Consider the following 26,966-nt stretch of genomic DNA (forward strand, 5'->3'; position numbering starts at 1 on the left):
TTAGAAAAGTAAAGACTTCTGAAAACAGTAAATCTTAGTAGACAATATGTACTTTCTTACAGTAGCTATGGAAAGTACACAGCATTCATAATTTCAATGTTTGAGCTTAAGTACCAAAGCTGAAAAAAATATAGTGAAGATTAAAATTCTCTGATCTAAGCCCTGGCCAGGTGGCTCAGTTCATTGGAGTGTCGTCCCTTACACCAAAAGGTTTCGGGTTCGATTCCCAGTTGGGGCACATATGGGAGGCAACTGATTGATGTTTCTCATGTCAATGTTTCTCTTTCTCTCTCTCCCTTACTCTCTCTCTAAAAATCAATAAAAAACATACCCTCAGGTAAGAATTAAAAATAAATAGATAAAATTCTTTGATCTGAGAATATAATTTAATACCTTGTTAAATTAGTAACACAAATGAAGCTTGTTTTTATCAATGTCATTTCCTTACTAGTACTTAGGATATTGTCAATGAAAAATAAATCACTGTGGTTTTAGTGAAAGATGGGACCACTATTATTGTTTGTGTAAACAGTCACTCTTTCTACTGTATATTGGCAAATAAATAAAGATTTGAGTTTTCAGAAATACTACACTTTTTTAGTTCTTTGTGATGTTCAAGGAAATTTTTGAGTTACTAGAGTTCTTAAAAAAAAAAAGCAAAAGCATTTTAATCATTTTGTACCCGCTGTGAAAGAAAGCTTCAGAGAAACAATTGCCCAAAGGTAGCAATAATAACTATGTATCATATTATATCTTCAGAATTTATCTATGGAAGCATTTTGAGACCTACTTAACTTGAGTACCTTTGTTTGGCCAGTCAATCAAGATGCAATCCAGAAGTTTATCAGCGAATGTATTATGATATATTCCCCACGTTAATTAGTGAATTCTCATCCCAATGTGTGATCCATCAGTCACCTCCTGTACACGTCCCAACTGGGGACTAAACTCACAACCTAGGCATGCGCCCTGACCACAACAGAACTGGCAACCTTTCTGTTTGCGTTTGCAGGACGACGCCCAACCGAGCCACACTGGTCAGGGAGGATTCTTTTGCTTTTAAAGATATGGTCGAAGGGGAACCAAGATGGCGGCGTAGGTAGACACACTGCGCCTCCTCGCACAACCAGAACTGACAGAGAATCGAACAGCAAGGGGGACCAACACCAAGAAAATAGAAAATAACCATTCATCCAGACTGGTAGGAGGGGCGGAGACGGGCACCAGGGTGGAGAGGACTCTGGTGTCTGCGGCGGGACTGAGACTGGCGGAGTGTGGGACAAATGGCGCAGGCAGTCCGAGCACTAGCGGACCCTGCGGCCCCACATTTGCACAGATAAACCCAGAGGGCTGGACTCAGAGTGGCGGAGAACGGGGCAGGCAGAGTGGCGGGTAGCACCCCGCAGCACCACATTCGCCCACAGATAAACCCGACAAACGACAGGGAGCGAAGCAAACCGCGTAACCCAGGGCTCAAGCTCAGGGAAATAAAGCCTCAAACCTCTGATTGAAAACGCCCGTGGGGGTTGGGGCGGCAGCAGGAGAGACTCCCAGCCTCACAGGAGAGGTCATTGGAGAGACCCACAGGGGCCTAGAGTGTGCACAGGCCCACTTACTCGGGAACCAGCACCAGAGTGGCCCAGTTTGATTGTGGATATCGGAGTGGAAGATTGAAATCCGGAGGAGAGTGAGGCGGGCGCCATTGCTCCCACTCGGCCCCTCCCCCACTTACAGCGTCACAGCGCTGCGACCAGCATTACCCCGCCCCGGTGAACACCTAAGGCTCCACCCCTTAAAGTAACAGACACGCCAAGAGAAACAAACAAAAAAAATGGCCCAAATGACAGAACACTTCAAAGCTCCAGAAAAAATACAACTAAGCGACGAAGAGATAGCCAACCTATCGGATGCACAGTTCAAAGCACTGGTTATCAATATGCTCACAGACTTGGTTGAATCTATTCGAAAAACAGATGAAAAAATGAAGCCTATGCTAAGAGAAACAAAGGAAAATGTACAGGGAACCAATAGTGATGAGAAGGAAACTGGGACTCAAATCAATGGTGTGGACCAGAAGGAAGAAACAAACATCCAACCAGAAAAGAATGAAGAAACAAGAACTTGGAAAAATGAGGAGAGGCTTAGGAACCTCCCGGACGCCTTGAAACGTTCCAACATCCGAATTATAGGGGTGCCAGAAGGAGAAGAGGAAGAACAAAAAATTGAAAACTTATTTGAACAAATAATGAAGGAGAACTTCCCTAATCTGGCAAAGGAAATAGACTTCCGGGAAGTCCAGGAAGCTCAGAGAGTCCCAAAGAAGCTGGACCCAAGGAGGAACATGCCAAGGCACATCATAATTACATTACCCAAGATTAAACGCAAGGACCTACATCCAAGATTACTGTATCCAGCAAAGCTATCACTTAGAATGGAAGGGAAGATAAAGTGCTTCTCAGATAAGGTCAAGTTAAAGAAGTTCATCATCACCAAGCCCTTATTATATGAAATGTTAAAGGGAGTTACCTAAGAAAAAGAAGATAAAAAATAGGAACAGTAAAAATGACAGCAAACTCACAGTTATTAACGGCCACACATAAAGCAAAAACGAGAGCAAACTAGGCAAACAACTAGAACATGAGGGTTGTCATTAAGGGAGTGGGAGGGGGAGAAAGGGGGAAAGGTACAGAGAATAAGAAGCATAGATGATAGGTGGAAAATAGACAGGGGGAGGGTAAAAATAGTGTAGGAAATGTAGAAGCCAAAGAACTTATAAGTATGACCTATGGACATGAACTATAGGGGGGGAATGTGGGAGGGAGGGGAGTGGGCAGGATGGAGTGGAGTGGGGGGGGGAATGGGACAACTGTAATAGCATAATCAATAAATATATTAAAAGAAAAAAAAAAAAAAGATATGGTCCATACTCTATCAAAGAAGAGAATGTAGACGGTCTCCCGACAAAGAATGAACCTGGGGGAAACTCTGGTTGAGTGTCATATCTGACTACTAAGAAGACAAATGCTTCATTGGAAATACATGTTGTTTTGATAATACTTCTTCATTAAATGCTAATAGCAAGTTACCAATAGAAAGGGAAAAAAGGAATAATAAATTGATAATGCTAAGTTAATGAAACAGGTAATTAACAAATTATTTCAAGTGCCACTACCCATGAGATGAGTCAAGAATGGCCTATATTCACTAACTTAACCCAAAAGTAAATGAATCCAGCATTCAAACACAAAATACAGAACACTGTCAAGTCTGCTACACCCACAGTTATTGTTGTCGCAAAAAAAAATAGAATAATGTCATACAGAAAAAAGGCAGCATCAATGAAAGCCAGATATCAGAAATAACAAAATCAAAGACACTCTTTAAACTTTTCAACTTGTTTAAAATACACTTGGATCTAAGATACTCTGAATAAAGATATCAATGAAAATGGTACTTAATACTGGCCCTGTATGGGAAAGAATTATTTAATTAATATGACAGCTATGATTCTACAGTTCATAAATTTCTAAATTTCAGCTGAACATTTTTAAAATAAGTGAATTTTCTTCATTTTAAAGTAGTAAATAATTTAAAAAATTCTGCATAGAATACCTTAATAGCCAATTATATAAATTTCACACACAAAATTTTATAGACAGAGAACATTGCAATTTAAGTTATGAATACAATGGTTTAAAATTTTTCTATAAAAACTGCACTTTAATATAGAAACTGTCCCACACTCTAATTTCTTAACAAGAGATAGCCTGTAAAGTGATCTAAACATATTTGTGAAAAGAATGCAAAAATCATGTAAAGAAATAGTAATGTTATATAACATACTAGAGTACATAGTTTTAGGGATAACTTACACTATTCCTTCAAATAAATTATAAATATTATAGTGGAATATTTCATATAATGGTGAACTTAAAATCTCTTTTGGTATCAAAAAGTAACATGTAAGAGTCTAGAAAATCTGAAAATTAAAACAGCATTCAATTTTAGACCAGAAGAACCCATCGGCACGTTAGGCTGTACCACCTGAAGAGACGGCTACTGATTCCAGTGTTGGTTGTCACAGACACAACCGACTTTTAAGGGGAGCCTAACTAAATTGCTTTGGAACCCGGGTAGAGAAAACATTTAGTTGGCTTAAATGATTGTCTTCAAAGACAACCTACTTCAAACTCAGTATGTATTAGCAATACAAGGAGGTTACCTGACTGCTAGTTTCACTTATGGCTTCTAGGAGTTTTTCAACTGCTGCTTGTAGTCGAGAGCTAATATTCAGCATGAATTCTTCATTTTCAGGATCTATTTCAATTCCAGCAAAACCACTCCTCATGAGCCGTTGTGACAGCTCTGTTCCTTCCTCAGTTACTTCTGACCACATGCTACTGTCATTTCTTGGCATATCACTTCCGGAGTAAGATGGTACAGATTCACCTGTAACTAAAATAACAGTATTTTAAAGGCATAAATCACTTATAATGAATAATTGTAGTGAAAAAGGGTTACAAAATAAACTTAATTTAAAATTAATTTGAATAATAATCAAATTAACACTTGAAACCAATGAAACTACCAAGGCCTTCTAAGAACAATGCAACAAAATAAATAAAGTACAGAAATACAAATTGTATTACTTAGTAACCAAAAAGTAAAAATGAGAAGGACAAATGCTATGCGAACAGGGCTTTGCAGAAATTAGTATTCTTCTGTCAGACAGAAGAGTAAGAGCTATCTATTAAAACGTCTTGCTAATCTTAGCAAGTTATCTTGCTACAATTATCTTAGTCTCATGTACTAACAATATCAGATGCAGTTTCAAGTGTAAGATCTGAATTCAGCACAATTCAATATTCACTAACACCTTCTCTGTATAATTCACTGGCTGAAAAGCGCAAAACTGCATCCTAGGAAATGATTTTAAATGTTTGATATTACACAGCTTTATCTAATTCTTGGAGTAACAGTTAATACAATTTTCACTTTGTATTTTTATTCCCAAAACTTAAAAAACAGACACCAACTAGACTGGTATTTACTTATATTATTCTACATATTCAAAATGAAATGTCTTAATAGAGCTATTTTATATATTCTCATGAGTTCAAATAATCCTGGAATTCAAAATTAATTCAGATAAAGTACCATACAGTGTATATTGAAAAGTTACTAAATCAAATCAATCTAGAAAATAAATGATACTTTTGAAGAAGTTATGGAAGCAAGAAATGCTACTAGTTTATAATAGGTGTTTAAAACCAAAATTATTTACGTTGTATAGCAAGTTTATCTGAGGAATTAAATGCATTCTAGTGGCATTTCCTTTCTAATGAATACACAAAAGATTTGATTTCTTCTTTGGAACATATTCAAATCACTTTTGTTTATATGTATCTTCAAAATGTTATTAATAAAATACATTAAGACATTTTGCTCTATATGTCCTCTGTATTTTGTGCTTGAGATTTGCTGCATGTAATACACAATGTCTTCAATCTTCTCCCCACCACTGATTCTTTCTTTGTACCCCCTCAAAAAACAAAAGGCACTCAATGGTTTTTCTCAGCTCTGTCCCCCTACCTACTACCCCCATCCCTATTGGTTTCTGCTCCCACAGAACCAAAGCTGCTCTCTCACAGGGTAACAGTGACCCCCAGTTGTCAAATCCAATACCATCTTCTCAGTCCTTGTCCTATTTAAGTTTCTAGACAAACATTATTGAAATCTCTAACTTTTTCAAATAGTTTTATCTCCTGGAATATCTGTCTCCTGTCTCACTCTGATTTTTTCATTTCTTCCTTTTTTTTGCACAGGCCCTTTGGTTAGCTTATGATATACACAGGCTCCAGCTCTGTTCGTCCTCGTCCTCTCAGTAAGTACTGCTCCTAAATCTCTACAGACCCGAATTTCTAAAAGTTGGCTCTTCTCCTCCACATAGCCCATTAATACTTCAGACTAATCGCGTTTATGCTTACACTATATATGTTCTCCTGAGCTTTTAGTAATGACTCTTGTCATCTAAAAATCATGTAAACTGGAAACCCAGAATCATCTTGTACTACTTTCTTTCCCCCTTGTCTAACACATATAGTCTTCTCCAACCTGTGCTCAACCTTCCTTGATCTTATGTCATGTCTTCAAGACCTGTCATCTGGGCAATTGAAATAGTCTTCTAATCACCCTCTTCTTATCCAACCCTTCCCCTGCATCGCTACAGTTTGCTTCCTCATTCACAGATTAGATGTTATCTTCCTGCTCAAAAAAAAATTATTTACCTCCCATTAATAGCGAAAACCCAGTTTCCAAAGAAATTTAAGACCATTCACAACTTAGATCCAGCCTACTTTCCAGCTGCTTTCTTTCAGCTATTTCCCTTACCTCATCCTCACTTCTCCACATTCTCTCACCCCATAAATCCCTGACTTTCCAGCATATTCGACTATTCCCTTTCCTAAGAGAACAGAATTGCCCTGTTCTCTGTATTCATGAAAAAGAAAATGTAGACAGGTGAAATAGCAAAGAAGCCAACAAGAGCGGGTCTCCTAAAGGCTATGACAATTTCATGTCAATAGAAATCTCAGAATTGTTAGTTTGGTATATAGCAGTTAATGGCTATTCAAAAGTCCTTTAGTTATTTACTTTATGGTTTATACAATGCTCATTCCATTCAGATAACAATAACCTTCTCAGGTTAAAGCAGGATGGGTGATAAGACAGAGCATTCTTCTGTCCCAATGGCCTTCAGAAGATCTCTAGGGCTCCAACTGGAAACCACCAACTCTAGTCTGACTCTCATACCTGAGAGATGGGAAAAACTCAACTGAACCTCTGGAACACGAGGAGGTTTGCTCAAGGTTGCAGTGAGCTAGAACAAGAATCAAGGGCCTTCCAATTACCAATCCTGCATTCCTTTTGTAACATCATACTGCTCCTAAAGAAAGCGGCAGTAAGTGAGATTCATTTCTGACTTCCTAAGGGAGAGGTGTGCATTCTACTGATGAGCTGCCTGCCACAGGACAGGTGTCCAGCAAATTGTCTTCCAATGCGTCCTGGGGGAATCATTTTTTTAATGAACTAGTCTAATATTTACTCAAATTCCAGTGATTTCACGTTGGCTCAAAATGTCCCTTCATTTCATAAACTACGTTACTCTTAGAAGGAAGCAAACATTAACAAATCAATTTTTTTTAGAGAGTTAACAAGTCCACACATGTTTAAAATTTAAACAAGTTCAGACATGAAAGCTGAAAAAAGATCACAAGCGCTACCTACAACACAAAATCATATATAAAAACAGAAAAGCAGAAGTTGCTTCATAATCAGACTAAGAGTAAACTTTTGTTGTAATATTAAGACAAAGATTGATTTCAAAAGTTCATTTTAGTTGGCCTTAATGCATCCATTAAAAATGTGATGGGACATCAAAAATAATTCTTACAATGGGAAATGCTGTCAATATTTTAAAGCCAGTATTTTCTTCAAAGTTTATGAGAAAATTCAAGGTGTTAAATAATAAATTTTATTAATTCAACATTTCCTTTGAGGCAGGTCAGTAAGAAGCTTAGAAAATTCCTTGCAAGTGCAATGGGGAAACTGAGACACACAGCTGAACAAACTGGCCGAACAATTTACAGTCAGATAATAAATTGCAATGTCTTATCTTACACATTCCAGATAGTGCTAGGGCAGACCCACCTTGGTCCCAGTCCAGGTCCCTCTTTGGTTACATTCTTTGAAAAGTGAAACTGACTAGGGAATAATCCTGATCCATATGCCTCAGCGTATTAAAGAACACACCTGGAAGGCTGATGAATATTCTATTAATATCCTCTTCTAAAATTCTCGCCTTTAGAAGACAAATAAAAACACTTAAGACAATGGACCCATTGCACACTCTCCCTGCAGCATGCCCGTGCCTTCTTTCTTCAGGCATGTATCTTTGCTTTCTTTCTACTAAGCTTTCCATGAGACTTGCAGGTGGGGAGCAGTAGGCAGTGACAGTTCATTCGGGGCTCACCTTCCGAACCTGTCTCCAAGGGCCCCTTTTGCCTCTGTAACTTAGTTTCCTGAATCTGCACAGCCTGGCTGGCTCACTTCTGCCTCTGAGCCTTTCTTTCTAAAAGACCAAGGCAGCTCTCTGAGGAACCCACTCGAATCTTCTCTTCAAGTATAGTTTTACTTTGCACATTAAATAAACTTCCTCTTGTGGTAGAGTCTTGGCTCTGAATTCTCTCTTTGCTGAACTCAAGAACTGAGAGCCAACATTGCCGGTAACATTTACTGCTGTGATTTGGATTGTCTTATTTCCTTTCTCCATAAGTGGCCCTCACCTCTCTTGGCCAGGGGCGCTTCCTTACACTCTCAGTCTCCTTTTTTGGGACCTACAAGCAAGGAAGTGGAGAATAACTGCAGTTCATTTGGGCTAACTCCCTGACTCTGTCGCTTCTTCTACCTCTATCATTCTTCTCCATGTGTTTTGGACCACTAACCTTAGGGCTCAGAATACCTGTTTGCTATTTTCTCTTTGGGCACCTCTGGGTTTCCTCTGAGTATACGAGCTCTTGAATCTTTCTGGTCCTTTCTGTCGCTGGGGGTCCTGCTGTACTTGTCTCACATCTTGGTACTACCAGCCATCTCTGAGGTCCATCAGCATCTCTGAGGTTTGTATCTTTTACTACCCAGCCTCCCAAGACCAACTCTGACCAAAGTTCTGCTTGGTCATTCATTGCCACGGCAAGCAGTGGCATGACTTTCACTTACAAGCCTCATGTCTAGCCTATTGCTCTTTGTCTACACCTCACAGTCTTCAGAAGACCCTCTCTCGTTGGCTTCCTCGGCGTCTCACCTGTCTCCTACAGGTTAACTTCCTCAGACCACCCAATAGTTCAGTTTTCCCTCTATAACCGTTCCAGACTCCAGCACAGGGGTGAATTCTTTCTGTAACTCCTACTCCCACTAATATCCAGGGATACCCAGATAATTTATAATCTTCCTAGAGAGGGACGACAGTATTTTCCCCTCAGGGTTCAGAGTGCTGCCTTTGCCTGGCTAGCCCAACTAACATCCATAAATCACTGGGGATCCCTAATCCCTCCTGAGTCCCTTGTCTTTTCAAACACCTTTTCTGCATACCCCTAAGGTCCCTGAGACCAGGGAAGGGGGATGCCCCCAGCTCGTCCTACACTCCTTCGACCACCTTTTCTTCATGAGTCACTTTCATAAGAGTCTCAGGGACAACTCAATGGGGACCCTTCCTTCTCTCCTGGGGTGGGTGCCCTCTTGCTGCTAGGCCTCTTACAGGGCTGCTGGGAACATGAAAGGCAGGGAAATGGGCCAATAGCCTATAATACACAGTTGTGGGTATTACACTATAGTTCACTTAACTGTCTTCAAAGTTTTACTTTTCACCTATAAACTGAAATAATCCTGAGGTTTTTCTATTACTTTAAATATTTGGCTACAAGCCCCCAAACTTAGGCTTCATTTTTCTCCCACCCTTTGACTTGGAATTATTGAGAACTAAAACTTTTTTCTGAGTTTTACGATTGCAAATTACAGTTAAAGGACTGGATATAAACTTGAGAAATTGCCACAACAGCTCATACTAAACAATCTGAGTGCCTGATGCTGTGCAAACCATGCGGAATTTACCTGAGCACCTGATGACATCACCCGAGATGTTCAATCTGCAGGTAAGGAGAATCTATCAGACAGTCACTGCCTGCTTTCATTCCAACCAAAGAAACTTTGAACCTTACAGACTCAGAAACTGGCTTATAATTTGCTCATAAATCAAATTTATTTCTTTTTTCTTCCATTTCCTTTCCTTTCTTTTTCCTTCCGTTTACATAGGCATACACACCTTATTAAATACCTGACTGCTGACTGACACAATATAGGTCTCACTTTGGGAACCCGTCTACATCACCGCCTCCTGAAATGAGACTCAATAAGTTAAATGAAATGACTTATTTTCAGGACTAAATAACTGAGTCAGTAAAATATGGAGCAATCTACTAACTATGCTTCTGGAATGTAAAACTTGATTATTTAAAAGGTGGGACTGAAGGGACCTAATTTCTACCACCTTGATAGTTGTGGTATTTTGGGATTGATTTTAAGCTGTTTTTAGGAACCCCTGACCCTCCTCCATTTCCTGCCAGAGAGATTCCGACAAAAAAAACAAAAAACCAAAAGAGGCCTCATTCAGGAAGGACATTTTAGGATTCTCCCCTTACCCTGATTTGAATTAATTATGGTAAACAAGAGGGCTTCCGGCAGGTGATACACCTTTGTCCAGGGAAGCCCCTCTGCAAACTTAATCTGGGATACTGTAAAGTCGGTCCATCCCTCTATCACCTGGTTTTTACCTCTCCTCAAACCGTGAGTTGCTATAATTCTCCTCATTTTGAACCATTCTTTTTTTAACTTTGCCAAATTTGTGACCTCTAGGATAGAACAATTCCACACCAAGATGTTGATGCTTCTGGGATTCCAGTCCACCCTACTTTAGAAGAACTGGCTCCCTTGTGTCTCTTAGATCAACTAGGGAGAGTCTTCCATATCCTATACATGCAGGGGCCATGACCCTCATCAGTAGGAAGCACTTACTCAAGACATACCTTGCTCCCTCATCATCCCTAAAAGATTTCAGGGTTGGAAGTCTCTGAGGAGAGAATGAAGCAGGTCACTAAGGAGCTTGGAAAATTCCTTGGCAAGTGGAATGGGGAAACTGAGACAGATAGGTGAACAAACAGGCTGAGCAACTGACAGCCAGATAATACATTGCAAGGTTTTAATCTTCCACATTCCAGACACTGCTGGGGCAGACCCACCTCGGTCCCAGTCCCTCTTTGGTGACTTCTTTGAAAGTGAGACTGACAAGAGAATGATCATGACCTATATGCATCAGCGTATTAAAGGACACACCTTGAAAGCTGATGAATATTCAGTTGAGATCTTCCCCTGAGACAGTCCCTACAATTCTCACCTTTAGAAAACAGATAAAAACCCTTAATACAATGGGCCCAGTACGTGCTCTCCCTGGAGCATGCCTGCACCTTCTTTTTTCAGGCATGTATCTTTGCTTTTTTCTCCTAAGCTCTAAAGGTTCCCATGCGGTTTGCAGCCAGGGGAGCAGCGGACAGCAGCAGCTCTTTCCAGGCTAACACCCTGTACATATCTCCAAGACCCCATCTTTTAGTTTCCTGAGTCCATTCAGCCTAGCTGGCTTACTTCCTCTGCCTCTGTGATGTTCTTTCTAAAAGGCCAGTGCAGCTCTCTGAGCAGGGGGGAGTCTTCTTTTCGAGTGTTTTGCTTGGCATACTAAATAAATTTCCCCTTGAGTTAAGAGTTCTTATACTGAATAGTTTCTTTGCTGAATTCAAAAACTCAATTGACAGTAAACATCACTGGTAACACCTTCAAGATGCAAAATGTATCTGACAAGTGTTCCCAAATGATATTAATGATCATCGTAATTTTATTAGTAAGACTAGTATATCACTGTTAAATACAAAAACAAATACTGAGTTAAATGTAAGTGAACATTATAACTCATGATACTAGTATAACAACAAAATTCTTATCTCTAATATAATATTCCATACACTGAACTTCTTAACGATGGATTTAAATTTTTTTCTCTTGGATCTTAAAATTGTTCTTTCAGAATCAGTTAAGAGTTAAATACTTAAATTTTTAAAAGGCTTAATTGATTAAAATACACATAAAGTGGTTTTAAGAAAAATATTCAGTGCTATGAGTTTATCTTGCCTTGAATTGGACTTTCAGCATTTCCTTCACTGGACTGTGAATTGTTACAAAGCAGAGGCACAGCCCTGGATGGGTAGCTCAGTTGGTTGAGCACTCTCATACACCAAAAGGTTGCAGCTCTGATGGCTTGGTCAGGGCACATATGTAGGTTGCAGGTTCAATCCCTGGTTGGGGCGCGTATGGGAGGCAACCGATTGATGTTTCTCTCACATTGATGTTTCTCTTTCTCCTTCCCCCTTTCTCCTCTCTCTAAAATCAATATCCTTCAGCAAGGATTTTTTTAAAAAGCTAAAGGCATAGAGAAATTGCTCAATAAATGTTTGTAGAATTGAACTGATAAGACTGAGTATAACTGAAAAACTACTGATTATTGGATATCTTAAAATAGGACATAGACATATTGAATCTATACTGAGGGATTTAGATGTAACCATGCAAGAAAGTAGATCAGATATTCTTGAAGATTTTCTTTCTTTTAGAAAATAAACATAATGCTCTCTGCTTGCATTAAATTACCAATTTATTCCTTTTTACAACTATGCAAACACTGCCTTGGAAGTGAGTTTGCTATCTTTAAAGACATGTGTTTGCTGAGCACTTCAGCAACCACTTTGAGAAGGGTCTAACAGAACTGCTAACAAAAAAGGCACAAAATATTTTTGTACTGTATAGAACACTCCTCAGAGTATCTTTTGAATACAGTTTAGTTCAGGTCTTAGCAGAAGAGCAAAATCCCCCATGATGGTTAAGTGAAACCAGTTTATAAAATAACTTTCTAAAAATACATAATTTGATAAACACTCTTACAATGAAACAAAAAAATACTATCTAATTCTTTTACATACATCAACATTCATTTGCAGAAATAAAATAGCCCTTGATTGAGAGCTTAACTGAGAATAAAGTTAGTTTGAAAAATATACCTAACAAAGTCTGAAAAGAAGGAATTTGAAAGAAGTTTTAAAATACTGTATTTCAGGTATTATTTTACTAAAAGCAGTTTTAAAAATTATCTGATCTCTACTGAGGTGTTTTTATATTAATTATACTCAAAATTCCAAATCAAGTTTCTTTTCTGCCCTTAGAAGCATGCAACTGGCCAACTTATAATTAGGCAAAGGTATGTGGCACAGGTAATTTCTTCTCATTTCTCCACGTAAAACTTAACAAGCAGAATACTCTTGAAAATTATATAAACTGGCATTTTTTATAATGTCAGCCTTTAGACTTCTGGCCAAGATGGAGGTATAGGTAGATAACACTTTGCCTCCTCACACAAACAAAAGAAGGACAACAACAGATTTAAAAACAAACAATAACCAGAACTGCCAGAAATCCATCTGTATGGGAGTCCCACAACCAAGGAGGTAAAGAAGAAACATTCATTCAGACTGGTAGGAAGGGCGGAGATGGGCAGCCAGGAGAGAGGACGCACGGAAAGGTGGCGGCTGGAGGACTAGAGTGAGAGAGATGACAGCTGGCAGACTGGGCAGCCCCACATTTGCATGCAGATAAACTGGGAGAACAACTGGGTAGCAAGACAGACTGTGTAACCCAGGGTTCCAGTGCAATGAAATAAAGCCTAAATACCTCTGCCTGTAAAAACCGTGGGTGTTGAGGTTGTGGGAGAAACTCCCACCCTCACAGGAGAGTTCGTTGGAGAGACCCACAGGGTCCTAGAATGTACATAAATCCCTCCACCCGGGAATCAGCATCAGAAGGGCCCAATTTGCTTGTGGGTAGCAGGGGAAGTGACTGAAAGTCAGCTGAGACCGAGCAAGCAGCATTGCTCCCTCTCAGACCCCTCCCCCACATATAGCACCACAATGCAGTAATGTGGCTCTCACTGTCCTGGCAAATGACTAAGGCTCTGCCCCTTACAATGTAAAAGGTACACCAAGAGAAAAAAAAAAAATGCCCCAAATGAAAAAACAGGTCAAAGCTCCAGAAAAAATACAACTAAGTGATGAAGAGATAGCCAGCCTATCAGATGCACAGTTCAAAACAATGGTAATCAGGATGCTCACAGAAATGGTTGAGTATGGTTGCAAAATAGAGGGAAAAGTGAAGGCTATGAAAAGTGAAACAAAGCAAAATATACAGGGAACCGACAGTGAAGGGAAGGACCAGGACTCAAATCAATGATTTGGAGCAGAAGGAAGAAATAAACATTCAAGCAGAACAGAATGAAGAAACAAGAATTTGGAAAAATGAGGAGAGGCTTAGGAACCTCCAAGACAACTTTAAACATCCCAACATCTGAATCATAGGGGTGCCAGAAGGAGAAGAAGAAGAGCAAGAAATGGAAAACTTATTTGAAAACATAATGAAGGAGAACTTCCCCAGTCTGGCAAAGGAAATAGGCTTCCAGGAAGTCCAGGAAGCTCAGAGAGTCCCAAAGAAGTTGGACCCAAGGAAGCGCACACCAAGGCACATCATAAATACATTACCCAAGATGAAAGATGAGAGAATCCTAAAAGCAGCAAAAGAAAAGGAGACAGTCACCTACAAAGGAGTTCCCAGAGACTATCAGCTGATTTCTCAAAAGAAACCTTTACAGGCAAGAATGGGCTGGAAAGAAGTATTCAAAGTGATGAAAGGCAAGGACCTACATCCTACATCTGTCCAGCAAAGCTATCATTTAGAATGGGAGGGCAAATAAAGTGCTTCCCAGATAAGGTCACATTAAAGAAGTTCATCATCACCAAGCCCTTGTTAAATGAAATGTTAAAGGGACTTATGTAAGAAGAAGAAGATGATAAAAAATATGAGCAGTAAAATGACAACAAACACAACTATCAACCACTGAACCTAAAAACAAAAGCAAACTAAGGAAACAACTAGAACAGGAACAGAATTACAGAAATGGAGACCGCATGGAGATGACTGGGGAGGGGTGGGTGGGAGAATGGGGGAAAAGGTACAAGGAATAAGAAGCATAAATGGCAGGTACAAAATAGACAGATGGAGGTTAAGAATAGTATGGGAAATGGAGAAGCCAAAGAACTTATATGTACAACCCATGGACATGAACTAAGGGGTGAGGGGAATCCTGGAGGGCGGGGGGCGGGGTGCAGGGCAGAGGAGAATATAGAGGAGGGAAAAAATGGGACAACTGTAATAATATAATCAATAAAATATATTAAAAAAAAAGAAAAGAATGTCAGCCTCTAACTGGGGAGACATGCTTAGGTGTGGAATGGTAGTGAAGTGTGGGCTTCATCTTCTGATCCAAGAGCCAGACCCTCTTTTGCTCCATCTGACAAATATTTCTTCTCTTTTGATTTCCTGATTTGTACTCCAGTAAGAAAAGGAATTAAAAAAAATAGGAGAGATTGGAGGTCAGCAACATGAAAGTAAGAAATTCGAAGAACAGCCCAGCCCTCACAGCGGAAAGATGACAGGAAGGCAGGTATGTCACGTCAGGGCCCAATTTCTGGATGCACACCCCTTCTGCCATACTTCACAGCACTTTTCCAAAGGGAAGAAGGGACATGGCAGAGGTTAGTCCTAAGATAAATTCACACCTTGCATTTGTTTTCAAGACTTTCTTCTAACCATCTCAACAGATACGTGAAACTGCTGTTCAATTCTTAAAAGCTCTTTATTTCTAGTCTTTCCTTCACTGATAAGGTAGTTGCAGGACACTGCCTATTGGCAACAGTCATGAGTGGTGATGTAAAACTTTTCTTTTATTGGACGAGAAATTAAACAGCTTCTGATTCATGTAGCACAGTAGTAACCCTGAGTATATAATGACAACTCTAAAATACCCACTTGCAAATGCTATATGATAATGGTGTTTTGAGAAGAGTGTATTTGTGTTTGGAGGTGTTTTTGTGGGAAAATAATATTTTCTGTATTTTAATACATAGCAAAGAGGCTTATATTCCAAAATTTATGGAAGATGGTTACGGTTTCAATAGAATATAAAACTAGTACCTCCTGTATGTTCCTCATGGACACATGACTTTATAGGGGTCTCTGCTTCTGACCTCCAAATCAAGCAGGCAGAGGACTGGCCTTTACTTGACCTATCTAGAATACCAAGGACATGGCGACCAATTGTTTCTTCGACAGCTGCTGTTGTCTTTACAACTTCCAAGAGGATTTTCAGAAGTCTGTTATTAGCTTTCTGGAGTGCATACCTGTAGAGATAAAGAAACATTTATTAAAATGTTTAATCTTTTCTTTTTAAAAGCAAACACTTGGCTTATGTCCCACAAAAAATGTAGTACAAAATATTTGACTTGAAAAATAAAGTGTCATGATCCCCTCTATTAAAATAATATGATGTAGCATCTACAATGAAGTGCTTTTTGTTTTTTATTTATTTTATAAACTTAAAAGTTTCAAGATTAAAAAAAAATTAAGGAGATGAAAAAGTTAAGTTTTAAAAAGTGTGGTGGTTCCCTACTCAAGCATATGTTAGTTACTGAGCTGGTAATACCATTCATGGTTATTCATATATGTTGTACATTAAATTTCCCCGTATTGAAGATTATATTTGAAAATATAATTTAAAAATTCCACCAGGAAAAAAATGTGTATTTATAAACTTACTGGTGATGATCTAGATGATTAAACTACAATTGGCAGAGACCTATTTTTCAAAAGTTGTACTATGCACTTTATCTCTCTGCTAACACCAGAGGGAATATTGTAGGTTGTTCTATCTATTCCAGAGACAGGTATTTCTCAAGTTACATATACCACTCTGATTTCCACCAGTAGAAGGAGCCTATTTTCAGCCAAATGAAATTAAGGTGTGTTTCTCTTTTTTAAAAGACAAGTTAACAATTATTTTTTTTTTTAAATTAGAAAATACTGCTAACCACTCACCAAAATATCTCAGCACTCAGAGGTAATTTCTATTAACATTTTAATGCCTATCCTTTTATACTTTTCCACACATCTCTCATAAATATACATATAGTGTATGTGTGTGCATATATAAATAAAATGGGATTATCCTGAACAACTGTTTTTGTAAGCTTTTTATTCTGCTTAACACAAGCATCTTTCTATGTCAAGAAATATAATTCCATAATGGTGATTCAGAAGATGATCTGATTAATATGCTAAATAACTAAACAATTCTCTTGTCCTAACAACTTAATTCAACAAAGGTATTACAGTGGCAAAGTTGATACTTAATACATGCAGACAAAATAAGAGACTTTCATGGTAAAGGTCCTCTGCCTTAAGACAGCTTTCTCTCCCACAGTGTGGGAGATCACTAACAATCAGGTTAAAGGATATCTGTTTTCACAAGCACATGACATAACTATTTTAAGACAAGGTAATAAATGTAGAATTTTTCCTTCAGTATTTGTCAAGTGAAAGAGGCAGTTCTATTTCTGTACCTAGATCAACTTCTCCACTTACATAAGTAGGGATACTAAAAATAAAACTCTAAATAATTTAGTTAGTAGAAAGTAAGTCAAAGGTTTTATTTCTTTAACTTTTCCTCAGATTTTGTTCAAGCCCCAAACACACCAGGACTAGAATATTTTGAAAACAGAAATTCTACATAAAAGAACTAATTAAAATAATATGATGGTAAAAAGAAATAAATATGAATACTAATTTATCAGCACTCACTGAAAAGTCCTAATAATTAAACACTGCATAATTTTAAAAATATACCTAATTGAGATAAAAATAATTTATCTCAATTACCAAATAAACATTTATTTTATAGTTATAAAATAAACATCTTGTTTATTTTATATTGATATGTTAATTCTAATTCTCATACACTGTCTTTCTTGTTTGAGTTCCATACTGACTGTGTTCCATACTGATGATCCAATGGGGAAGCCAAAATCTTAGGGGCCAAATTCCTCCATGCAAGCTGAGGAAGGAGGTTAGGAGGACAGAAGGTTGACAATCACAGAAATTGGAAAAGGAGGAAATTAAGTTAGTAGATATTAGTTTTAATTTAAAATTAAAAAAACTATTTTCACTTGAACAGACAAAATTTAAAATATTGTGCTTAAAGTCCTTAATATTAATGTGGGGTAACTATTCTCATTTATATTTTACATTTTTATACTAATATCTACAAAATCAAAGTAATGAAAAGTTTTGTTAACATAAAATCGTTAATTTATTCCTCTGTAAAACTGTGATATGGGTTAAAAGTTCTCATCTGTTATACAGTAAATGCATGAAAATGACATGTGGACTACCACACATAATTTTTTGTCCTCATCACGAACAAACCAGAGGGAAGCTTATACTGAATGCATGCCCACCCAGTGACAGAATAAACCCACAAATACAATTTTGTTTTTTTAGTATAAAAATGCCTTATGTGCAAACTAAAACTAGTCCAGAAAGGTTCAACTACCAAATAATGCCCTAACATTTACTGAGTTAAGTATTTGATCAGTATTTGTTAAAAATTACTTTACATACAAAAGCTTGTTAGGTACTGTTTGTCAATTTAAATGACCAAAATTTGTTAGTCTTTACATACAGAATATAATGTACAAATAAAAGAAATGTACAAGGTAAAAATAAGAATAAAGTTTATAACACTGAAACAACTATTTTAATTCATTTTGTATTGAAAAAAATACATAGTCTGCATACCTTTCACTAGACAGAACATCAGGAGGCACATCTTCAAGTTTTCTGTCCAATTCCTTTTCTTTAAAGATCTGTTCCTCAGCTTCCCCTTCATTTTCATTTTCATCCTGTGTAAGTTTGTGTAAAGGCAGCGAAGACAAGACAGAAAGAAAACCTGTCATCTTGGAAATAGTTTGTCATTACTTTGTATTTGTTATGAGGTGAAACAGAAACCTCTACATGCAGAATAGATACTGTATAAAATAATATTTAACTATATTTTTCAAGAGATTAGCATTATCAAAAAAAGATAAAAGACTCCAGATAACAGCTGAAAAACTTATAATGGGTTCAAGCTACTGCATGCTATAGAGGGACAATAAAGTGTGTTAGGTTGCTCCTGGTAAAACAGCAGTTGCAAACCTAGCAATGTCAAGATTCAAATTACCTTAAATGGAATGTAAGGCATCTTGACTCCACCTACCTTACATGTAAGCAATCACAAATATTTTAAACACAATACTTATAAACACATTTCACACCAACAACGAAGACAAACAGATCCTACTGCATTGTGGATCCACTGTTCCTAGGTGGGGCAAAGTCCATACTACCTGTGTTTGCGTACTGCTGTTGTGCAGCTCACAACACAGCTTCTCTCTTCCAGCTAGAGACAGCTGCTTTAGTGCTTCCAGCTCCTCTAAAAGCACCCTCTCTCTCTCTGAAACCAGGTTTTCATTATCTATTGAGGATCTCTAAATAAGAAAAAAGGTCATGAGAGAGTATTGTTTGCGATAGAAGACAAAGGCAGAAATATTAAGCAGATTTCTTTTAACCCCCTGGGACCGAGAGACCCCAGTTCTACCTATGATTCATATCCCATAAGGGGTTAAAAGCATATATTAAGTTCAATGCAAAATTTGAAAAAAACAAAAAAGATAATTAAGCCTATATATTTAGGAATTTGTGCAACTCAAAGGATATTATTTTATATGCCAAATTTGCATTGAAAATTCAGAATGTTAAATTCACAAAATGCGATGAAGAAAAGCAAAATTAATTTTTCCAAATGATTTTCAACTCACTCCCAATTTCCTATTATTCTATATTTGAAAGAACATATTTCAAGAGTTCTCGATTTCTTATTTCTCCTTTTAGCTTAAGTTTCCAAAAATTGAATAAAAGTTTTAATAAGAACTTTTATATAAATATTTCTTGCTTTTCTGCAATGATTTTGTGAGTACATTATATACAGCAATTGATAAGAATCCAGCTCCCAAATACCAAGGAATACATAAATTTAGCCAAGAAAGGGATAAGAACGTTATAGAAATGTACATTTCTCAAATCAAGAAGAGATGTTTGCCTGGACAAAGAAGATCCAGAAACACACAACTTCAGATTTCCATTCTTGATTTAAAAGATAGATTAAGGACAGATAAAGGTAAATCTTGGAGATGCTAATTGGTGGACTCACAAAACTATAAATGAATATGGGAAAACTGAGTATTAACTGCACCTCAGCACAAAAATTTTCCAAAATAGAATGATTATAAAAACCAAACAACCTTGCAGTCCCTTTTCCAGTGCCTGCAAAGAAAAATAAAATGGTAGGGCACCATGCACCATGAGTCAGATTTCTCTAGTAAGACCTAAGGCTGGTGTGCTCATGGAACCTATTCTTGATGTTAAATATTTGTATTAATTCAGATTTTGAAAATAATTTTGATTTTTTGTTTAAAAAGTTATATAAGGAACACTACTATTTTAATTGGGGAGAAAAGGGACTCTAAGTCCCATACCTGGGCTAATTGTCTATTTAGTCTCTTAATCTCTTCTTGTAGCTGCTCCTGGTCTTCTCGCTGTCTCTCCATCTGGCGCATGTGTGCCTGCCTTAACAATTCTGTTGCCTGCTGATGTTCTTGGTATTGTCGTACAAGTTCCTGCCTCATATCTTCCAACTGTTCTTCATTTAACATTAGCTGTCTAGAAGCATCCATGCTTGATACCAAAATCTCATCATGGATCTATAATAGTTAAAAGAAATTCAACCGTAACACATTTTGTATAAATCTGTTAGAATCAATACTTAAAATAAATATGAAAGCAATTCCACTATTAATTTAACAAAGCATCTGGTATTTTATATAAATAACTATTATAAATAATTTTTTTAAAGATGTTTGTCTTAATTATAATTCTTAGTCAACACAGATTATCATTATACATGTTATTCTCCAAAAGCAAAAGAGCTATTTATCAGTTAGTTTAGATGTAATCTAATTCTAACGGAGAAGAATACAGAAGGATACTCAAGATTCCTTCTACTCTTACCGAAGCTAAAACTCCATTATTCCTCTTCACATTTGACAATGGGGAAATAATATAAATATAATACTTTATATTTTACAATTTATAAAACCTAAGAAATTTTACCTATTTAATTTATATTATGCAGCGATCATCACAGTACTACAGAGAACAGCTTGATAAAAAAAAAAGTGTCCAATAAATTTTATTTGGAAATAAGTTTTATATTTCACTTTCTCATACTCATAAAAAGTCAACTCCCTAATGGGTTTCTACAAGTACTTCAATTCCTGAGGAGCTACTACTTAAACAAATCATTCTGATTTATTCTGCTTTAAATAGTTACTGGTAAATTAAAGAGTTTCATACTATGTAAAGAGTTGATAATTTTATTTGAATGCCACTAAAAAGACAAACCTATCCCTAAACATTAATAAAAAAATTTGAATTTAGATAATTCATTTAAAAAAGGTATTATTTATTTTCCGTTAAAGGCACAAACCTTTGAGATATAGACACAAAATTAATTCTACATTAATGAATAAGTAAAGAAAAAGAATTAGTAAATACAGACTAGAATGCTTTAAATTGTTTTCTTAGTAGGTAGCTATTTTCTTGTGATAGTATCACATTAAATAAAGTAAATCTTTTATTCATACATATTGTCAAACTATAGTACACTTAACTGTGAACTGACTAAAACTAAATTAATATAGGTATAACTTACTAAGATTTTACCATGAACAATGTGTGTAAGACAAAAATACCATGAACCAGACTTGTTTTATTTAATAATAATATTAAGCCATTCATATACCTCATGAATAATAAAACACATTCATAATGTGAAGTGTAAGTCAAGACTGGATTTGATACTTTCCTTCTTCATTAAGCAACGCCACTGCTAATATCTGTATAGTGAAGGAAGTCACAATTTTATGTATTATTATATTCAAAGAGGCATACTTACAGATTCTCTGGTTCCAAATGTTTTATCTTTGGAGAACAGTTCTTCTGAAATATTAAGTTCATGGTCCTTTGATTCAAGTATATCAAGATTATCATTGTTTGGTAACAGGACTTCCTTCCCATCTTCTCCTAACTCCTTACTAAGTGGTTTAAATTCTTCTTTAAATTTCACATCCGTTGTCTCAGAAGTCTGAAAACCAACATGACCCTGGGGTAAGTTCATTTCATTTAAATAATGTTGTTGTTCTTGTAGACAGAGAGCATGTGTTTGTTTTGACAACGTAGTATCTTCTTTTTCTCCAGACAGTCTAGATAGTTCAGTTTGTTGAGCAAATGCTACACTCATTGACACAATGACCTACAGAATAAGGTAAATAAAAAAGGATTAGATCTGTAAATACCAGCAAGAATTAAAAAGCACTTACCACTCAAAATTACATGAATTAGAAAATAGCATGGCCTTGTGATTTTAAACTGAAAGAAAGTCTGTGATAAAGTGATGCAAAGACAAAGATTCCCTATTTTACAGTGAATCTAATGTAGAAGTATTTATTACATTGCCGGCCTTTCTAAATAAAAAAATGTTTTAAAATTCTTGCTATGACAGCAATAAGTGTTCAGTACAGAAATGAGAAAGAAGGAAATAAAAGCCCTTATATTTCTCTCTTCCAAGAAAAATCACTACTAACAACACTTCAGTAATACTTTTCCAAATCTCCCTTTCGATATCAATATAGGTATGAAGACATACAGATTCATATTTTTCTTAGAAAAATGTGTATTATAATCTGCTCTTACAGCTTACTATAGTTTAAGTATATTTTCAAATTAAAAAATATATTTCTATATAATTTTCAATGAGTTTAAAGTTTCAGATTATACAAATGTATTATAAATTTATTCAATCAATTTTCTGTGTTGGACACTTAGACTGATTTCATTCTTACACTTTTCAAACACCACTGTGATAAAATCTTTGTAACTATGTCATTATGAATATCCTTTCTTATTTCCTTATAATAAATTCCCAGAAGTGAAATACTTGGTTTGGGTAATTGGTAAGTATGATTCTGTAATTTAATCTCACTTTCCACTCCAACTATGATCCTATATCCCTACTTATTTTTGGCCCAACCAGCACAGGTAGTCAGACATTCTGACCAGCAGCCTTGGTTCTGAAAAATCCAAGCCTTTGAGAACCAAATGCACCAGTAACTTTATTTCAAGTCCCATCTACACAGATTACTTGCAATGGGGGATGCCTGGTTGCCACAGGCTAAGATAAAGTATGCCTGGGCTTTGAAACCATTGTGCCTATTGACCTCCAACCAACTCTTTTCCCTGTTGGTCCATGTGGTATAAATGGACTACTGCTTTAATGTCCTGTCTTGAACCTGATGTGTCTATTGGGGGTTCCTGATTCCCACCTGGTTCCTGCTAGCCTCCTTACTCCCAGGTGCTGTCTCCTCTGGGTGCTGCATGGAGTCCTGCTTCAGCAGAACAATACTGATGATAACATGAACACCACCAATAAGTGCCGTGGCCACCAACTGCTAAGTCCTTCTATTATTTCCTTTAATCCTCATTATAGGAAATTCATTTATCATAATGAAAGAATTCATTATCTTTCATTTACATATTTGTTTTATTTATTTCTATTAGGTAGGTACTATCGTATTATTACCCCAATTTAATAGATGAGAAAATTAAGAAGAGAGATGAAGTAATTTGATCCCCAAAACACAAATCAAATAAACGGTGAAAGTTGGGATTTGAAATCCTGTAGTCTAATGTAAGCTCGCCTTCTAAAATGTGGCATTACACTATTACCCTCCAAATCTGAACAAATCTTCCTAGAAGTATAATGGTGCAACTGACTTAGGAAGAATAATTATATTACCAATAGTCAATCCTGAGAAAATTGAAATGTAGCAACATTAGGAGCCATGTTGAATGTCTAATCTAATACATGTTATAGCAGTGATTTGAATGAAGGTGTGTCTGGCTATACAGTTCAAACACCTTAAACACTATACATAATATGCTTCCACTCAGGCAATACCACTACTAGATCTCATCTACCAAAATGGATTTCATGAAGGCCTGTGTCAGCTCCCACAAAATCCGAGTTTGGTAATAATGTTCTAGACACTGTCATATGGGAAATATGCCTACTATAGCAAAATGTCAAAAGACAGACATGAAAAATGAGTGGACCAGGTAATACAGCTTAGTAAAACATATCTTCATGGAACAACACTCAGAGCTGAGACCTCCAGAGCACGTCTCCCTCAGAGACTCCAGTCTGGGGTTCAGGCAGGTGGAGCTACAAAACTAAGGTGAGGTGTGGAGTTCACCCCTGCCCTCAGCTAAGGACTCTCTTGATCTGTTTTCCCAAGTCCTGGTGGCCCCACTCTGCTGAGCTTGCTCCTGTAGTGAAAACGGGGGCTGCATCCAACCTGAACCAGTGGCGTGCTCCTGCTGGGAGAGCTGCACTTGGAGACTGTAGCAGAGACTGAGTGATATGGCTCTGAGGTAGGGGCTACATTCTTTCCATTGAGTGCCTGACCATGCTATCCACATGAAAGGGAGCCATTTCCCCCATCCTTACGATCTGGTCACCCTTCCCTAACAAGCTTGTGCCATGTGGAAGGGGCTTCGGGGTGGCCGGCTTGGGTCTACTCCACAGGTCTTCAAAAGGCTCTGGAGGAGGCCAGCCAACCTTAGAAGCTGGCAAAGTAGCCGACAGGTGGATGCCAACCTCAGAGCCTTAGACCGTTTAATAATCTCCCTCTAGCTCAGAGCTGAAGAAAGCCAGCCCCTCCCATGCTCATCCAGGCCCAGTAGATACAGACACAATCTGAATAGCATGGTGATTTCAGACAGGTAACACAAGGCCAGTTGCACACAATGCCTGACATTAACCTGCATCAGAAACCCATACAAGTGGGACCAGGACCAACACAACCAGTGGTGGGCTTCAAATCTCACCAGAGCTAGACCTAACTAGCCACACAAATGGCACAGCCAAAGGGAGACTGGCAAGCTGGAAACAATATCACCTCAGTGAGGAGCTCTTGAACAGCAATTCATACACAGTGAACAAGATCTATCCCTGGAGTCAGCCAGCCTGAGGGTTAACAACCCCACGAATGGGCCAGAGGCATTTAAGACTCAACTACAACAGCAAGGAGCACATAACCCACACAAGGAACATTTTTGGAGAAACTAGTTCAGGTGATCACAAACTACCTATATCATAAGGCCCTTATTACAAGCTTGGAAATCATAGCAGACCTATCTAATACACAGAGACAAACCCAAAAAGGCAGACAAAATGGGGAGACAAAGAAATATGCCCCAAATGAAAGAACAGAGAGATCCCCAGTAGAAGAATACAATGAAATGGAAGCAACCAAGATACCAGATGAAACATTTAAAAACAATGGTTATCCATCTTGAGTAAGTCATGACACCAAAAAAGTCCTAGAGCAAAACACAGGCAGAAAAATTTCAGATATCCCATGCAGCAATATTTTTGCTGATATGCCTCCTAGATCAAGGGATAGAAAGGAAAGAATAAATAAATGAGAGGTTTGTCATTTCCACGGGGCAAGGGAGCATCAGAACTCAGTCAGTGAATGACAACACTCCCCTCTGGTGGCCTACCTAGGCTAGAACTTTGGAGCAGGGAGCTTTGGGGTTCTGTACAATGCGGACTTTTCCCACTAATTCCACAGAAACCATAATCAAGCCATGGAAAGAATTCCTAAGAAAGCATTTGGGCCAGGAAGAAACATAATAGAAAAGTTCCATTTTTCACTGTTTGAAATATTTTTTTGTTCCCAGACAGTGAGCCAAATTTCTGAATAGTTTTGAATATACTAAAGAAGCCCAGACTTTCAAGGGTATTTTATAATGCTGCTTTTTATAAACAGAATATTTAAGCCATTGTTATCTCTGTTACTGAGGGTTACTGCTGTCTGAAATTGCTCGTGAAATACTCTAAAAGGAATGAAAGTTTGCGCTTCTTTTGCATTAAGTAAATATGTCAGTTTTTATGTTTAATTATTCAGTCTCTGAATAATATATATATTTCAGAACTTAAATTTTCTGTGAACCAGAAACCTGGCTTCTGCACTCACCCACATATCCCATGAAAACAGTATGTTTGAAGCTGAAAATATAATGCAACTTTTATGAAGTCTGTCTTTTACCCGGCATTTCATTCAAGTTTCAACCGTTCCTTGTAAACATCTCCAGTTTAGATTAAGGAAGGAGTTGCAGCATACTTGGAAATGGGGGTGAAATGTAAAAGTCCAAGAAAGCCTGTTTGTTTCAGTATTTTCCACTCCCTGGTTGCATAATCTCTCTATTTATTCAGAACTGGAAGAATCCTAGTGGTTCCCATTCTTTACTCCATTACTGTATGGGAAGATTAGTAAAATGGCTTTTTATAAAGCACTTTAAGCTTCTTTCAAGGGAACAGCTTTATAAAAGTTACCTTCAGTAAAGTAGACAAATAGACACATGTGTACATATGATACCTGGAAGTAAGAAGCGCTCTGAACATTATAGATAAAATATACCCCAAAATAAACCAATATAAGCTTCAAGGAAACATGTGAGTGGCCTTCCACATTCACTTTATGAAGCTTCAATGCCCAAAGAACAGAAACACTGGCCTAAGGAGTGAGGTTTTCTAATGGACTGAGAAGTGAAGATAATGCAGTTAGGGTAGGTACAGCTGACCCTTCAACAACACGGGTTTGCATTGAGCTAGTCTACTTATATGTGGACTCTTTTCAATTAATACTGTAAACGTATTTTCTCTTTCTTATGATTTTCTTAATAATATCTTCTCTAGCTTACTTTACTGTTAAGTATAATACATACATATATATATCATAAAAAAATACCTTCAATTTTTTCAAACTAGTGGTCAGTAGCTTAACTTTTACTTTAATTTCCTGTCTTGAATCTAATCTGTTTTTGTCTTTGTCTCGCAACACAAAAAAATGCAACATGGAAAGTCAAAAAAATTAAAAATAGGAAAGAGAAGCAAAAAGATATGAGGACAGAGTGAGAATGTTCAACCAGCATCTCGTCAGAGTGCCAAATGGATGACTTAGCTAACAATGGAAAGGGAATGTTTCATGAGATAATGGCTGAGAACTGGGAAGACGCGACTGCTAAGATTCAAAAAGACCAACGAATCACAGAAGGGCAAATAAAGAGGACACTAGACACAAAAAGATTTAAAGTTTCCAGAGAAAAAAATACATATTACAGTTGAGGGAAAAATTAAACTGACAGGACTTTCT

At 37.3% G+C, this 26,966-nt stretch overlaps 1 protein-coding gene across 5 annotated transcripts in view; it reads right to left on the minus strand.

Annotated features, from left to right (window-relative positions):
* AKAP9 (A-kinase anchoring protein 9) overlaps positions 1 to 26,966 on the minus strand; it is a 177,826-nt gene that overhangs the window by 70,943 nt on the left and 79,917 nt on the right. For 3 of the 5 annotated variants that reach the window (XM_024577161.3, XM_045185210.2, XM_024577158.3), the window contains 6 exons: positions 21,644 to 22,000; positions 20,166 to 20,390; positions 18,978 to 19,118; positions 18,388 to 18,491; positions 15,730 to 15,935; positions 4,223 to 4,455 (listed from right to left, as the gene is read on the minus strand). In XM_024577161.3, coding sequence (XP_024432929.2) covers positions 4,223 to 4,455; positions 15,730 to 15,935; positions 18,388 to 18,491; positions 18,978 to 19,118; positions 20,166 to 20,390; positions 21,644 to 22,000 — 1,266 coding nt within the window. The remainder of the gene's footprint in view (positions 1 to 4,222; positions 4,456 to 15,729; positions 15,936 to 18,387; positions 18,492 to 18,977; positions 19,119 to 20,165; positions 20,391 to 21,643; positions 22,001 to 26,966) is intronic. The other 2 variants (XM_045185209.2, XM_024577162.3) reach the window with 2 other exon arrangements.

The sequence above is a fragment of the Desmodus rotundus genome, chromosome 6 (genome assembly GCF_022682495.2).
Source record: "Desmodus rotundus isolate HL8 chromosome 6, HLdesRot8A.1, whole genome shotgun sequence".
NCBI classification, from domain to species: Eukaryota; Metazoa; Chordata; class Mammalia; order Chiroptera; family Phyllostomidae; genus Desmodus; species Desmodus rotundus.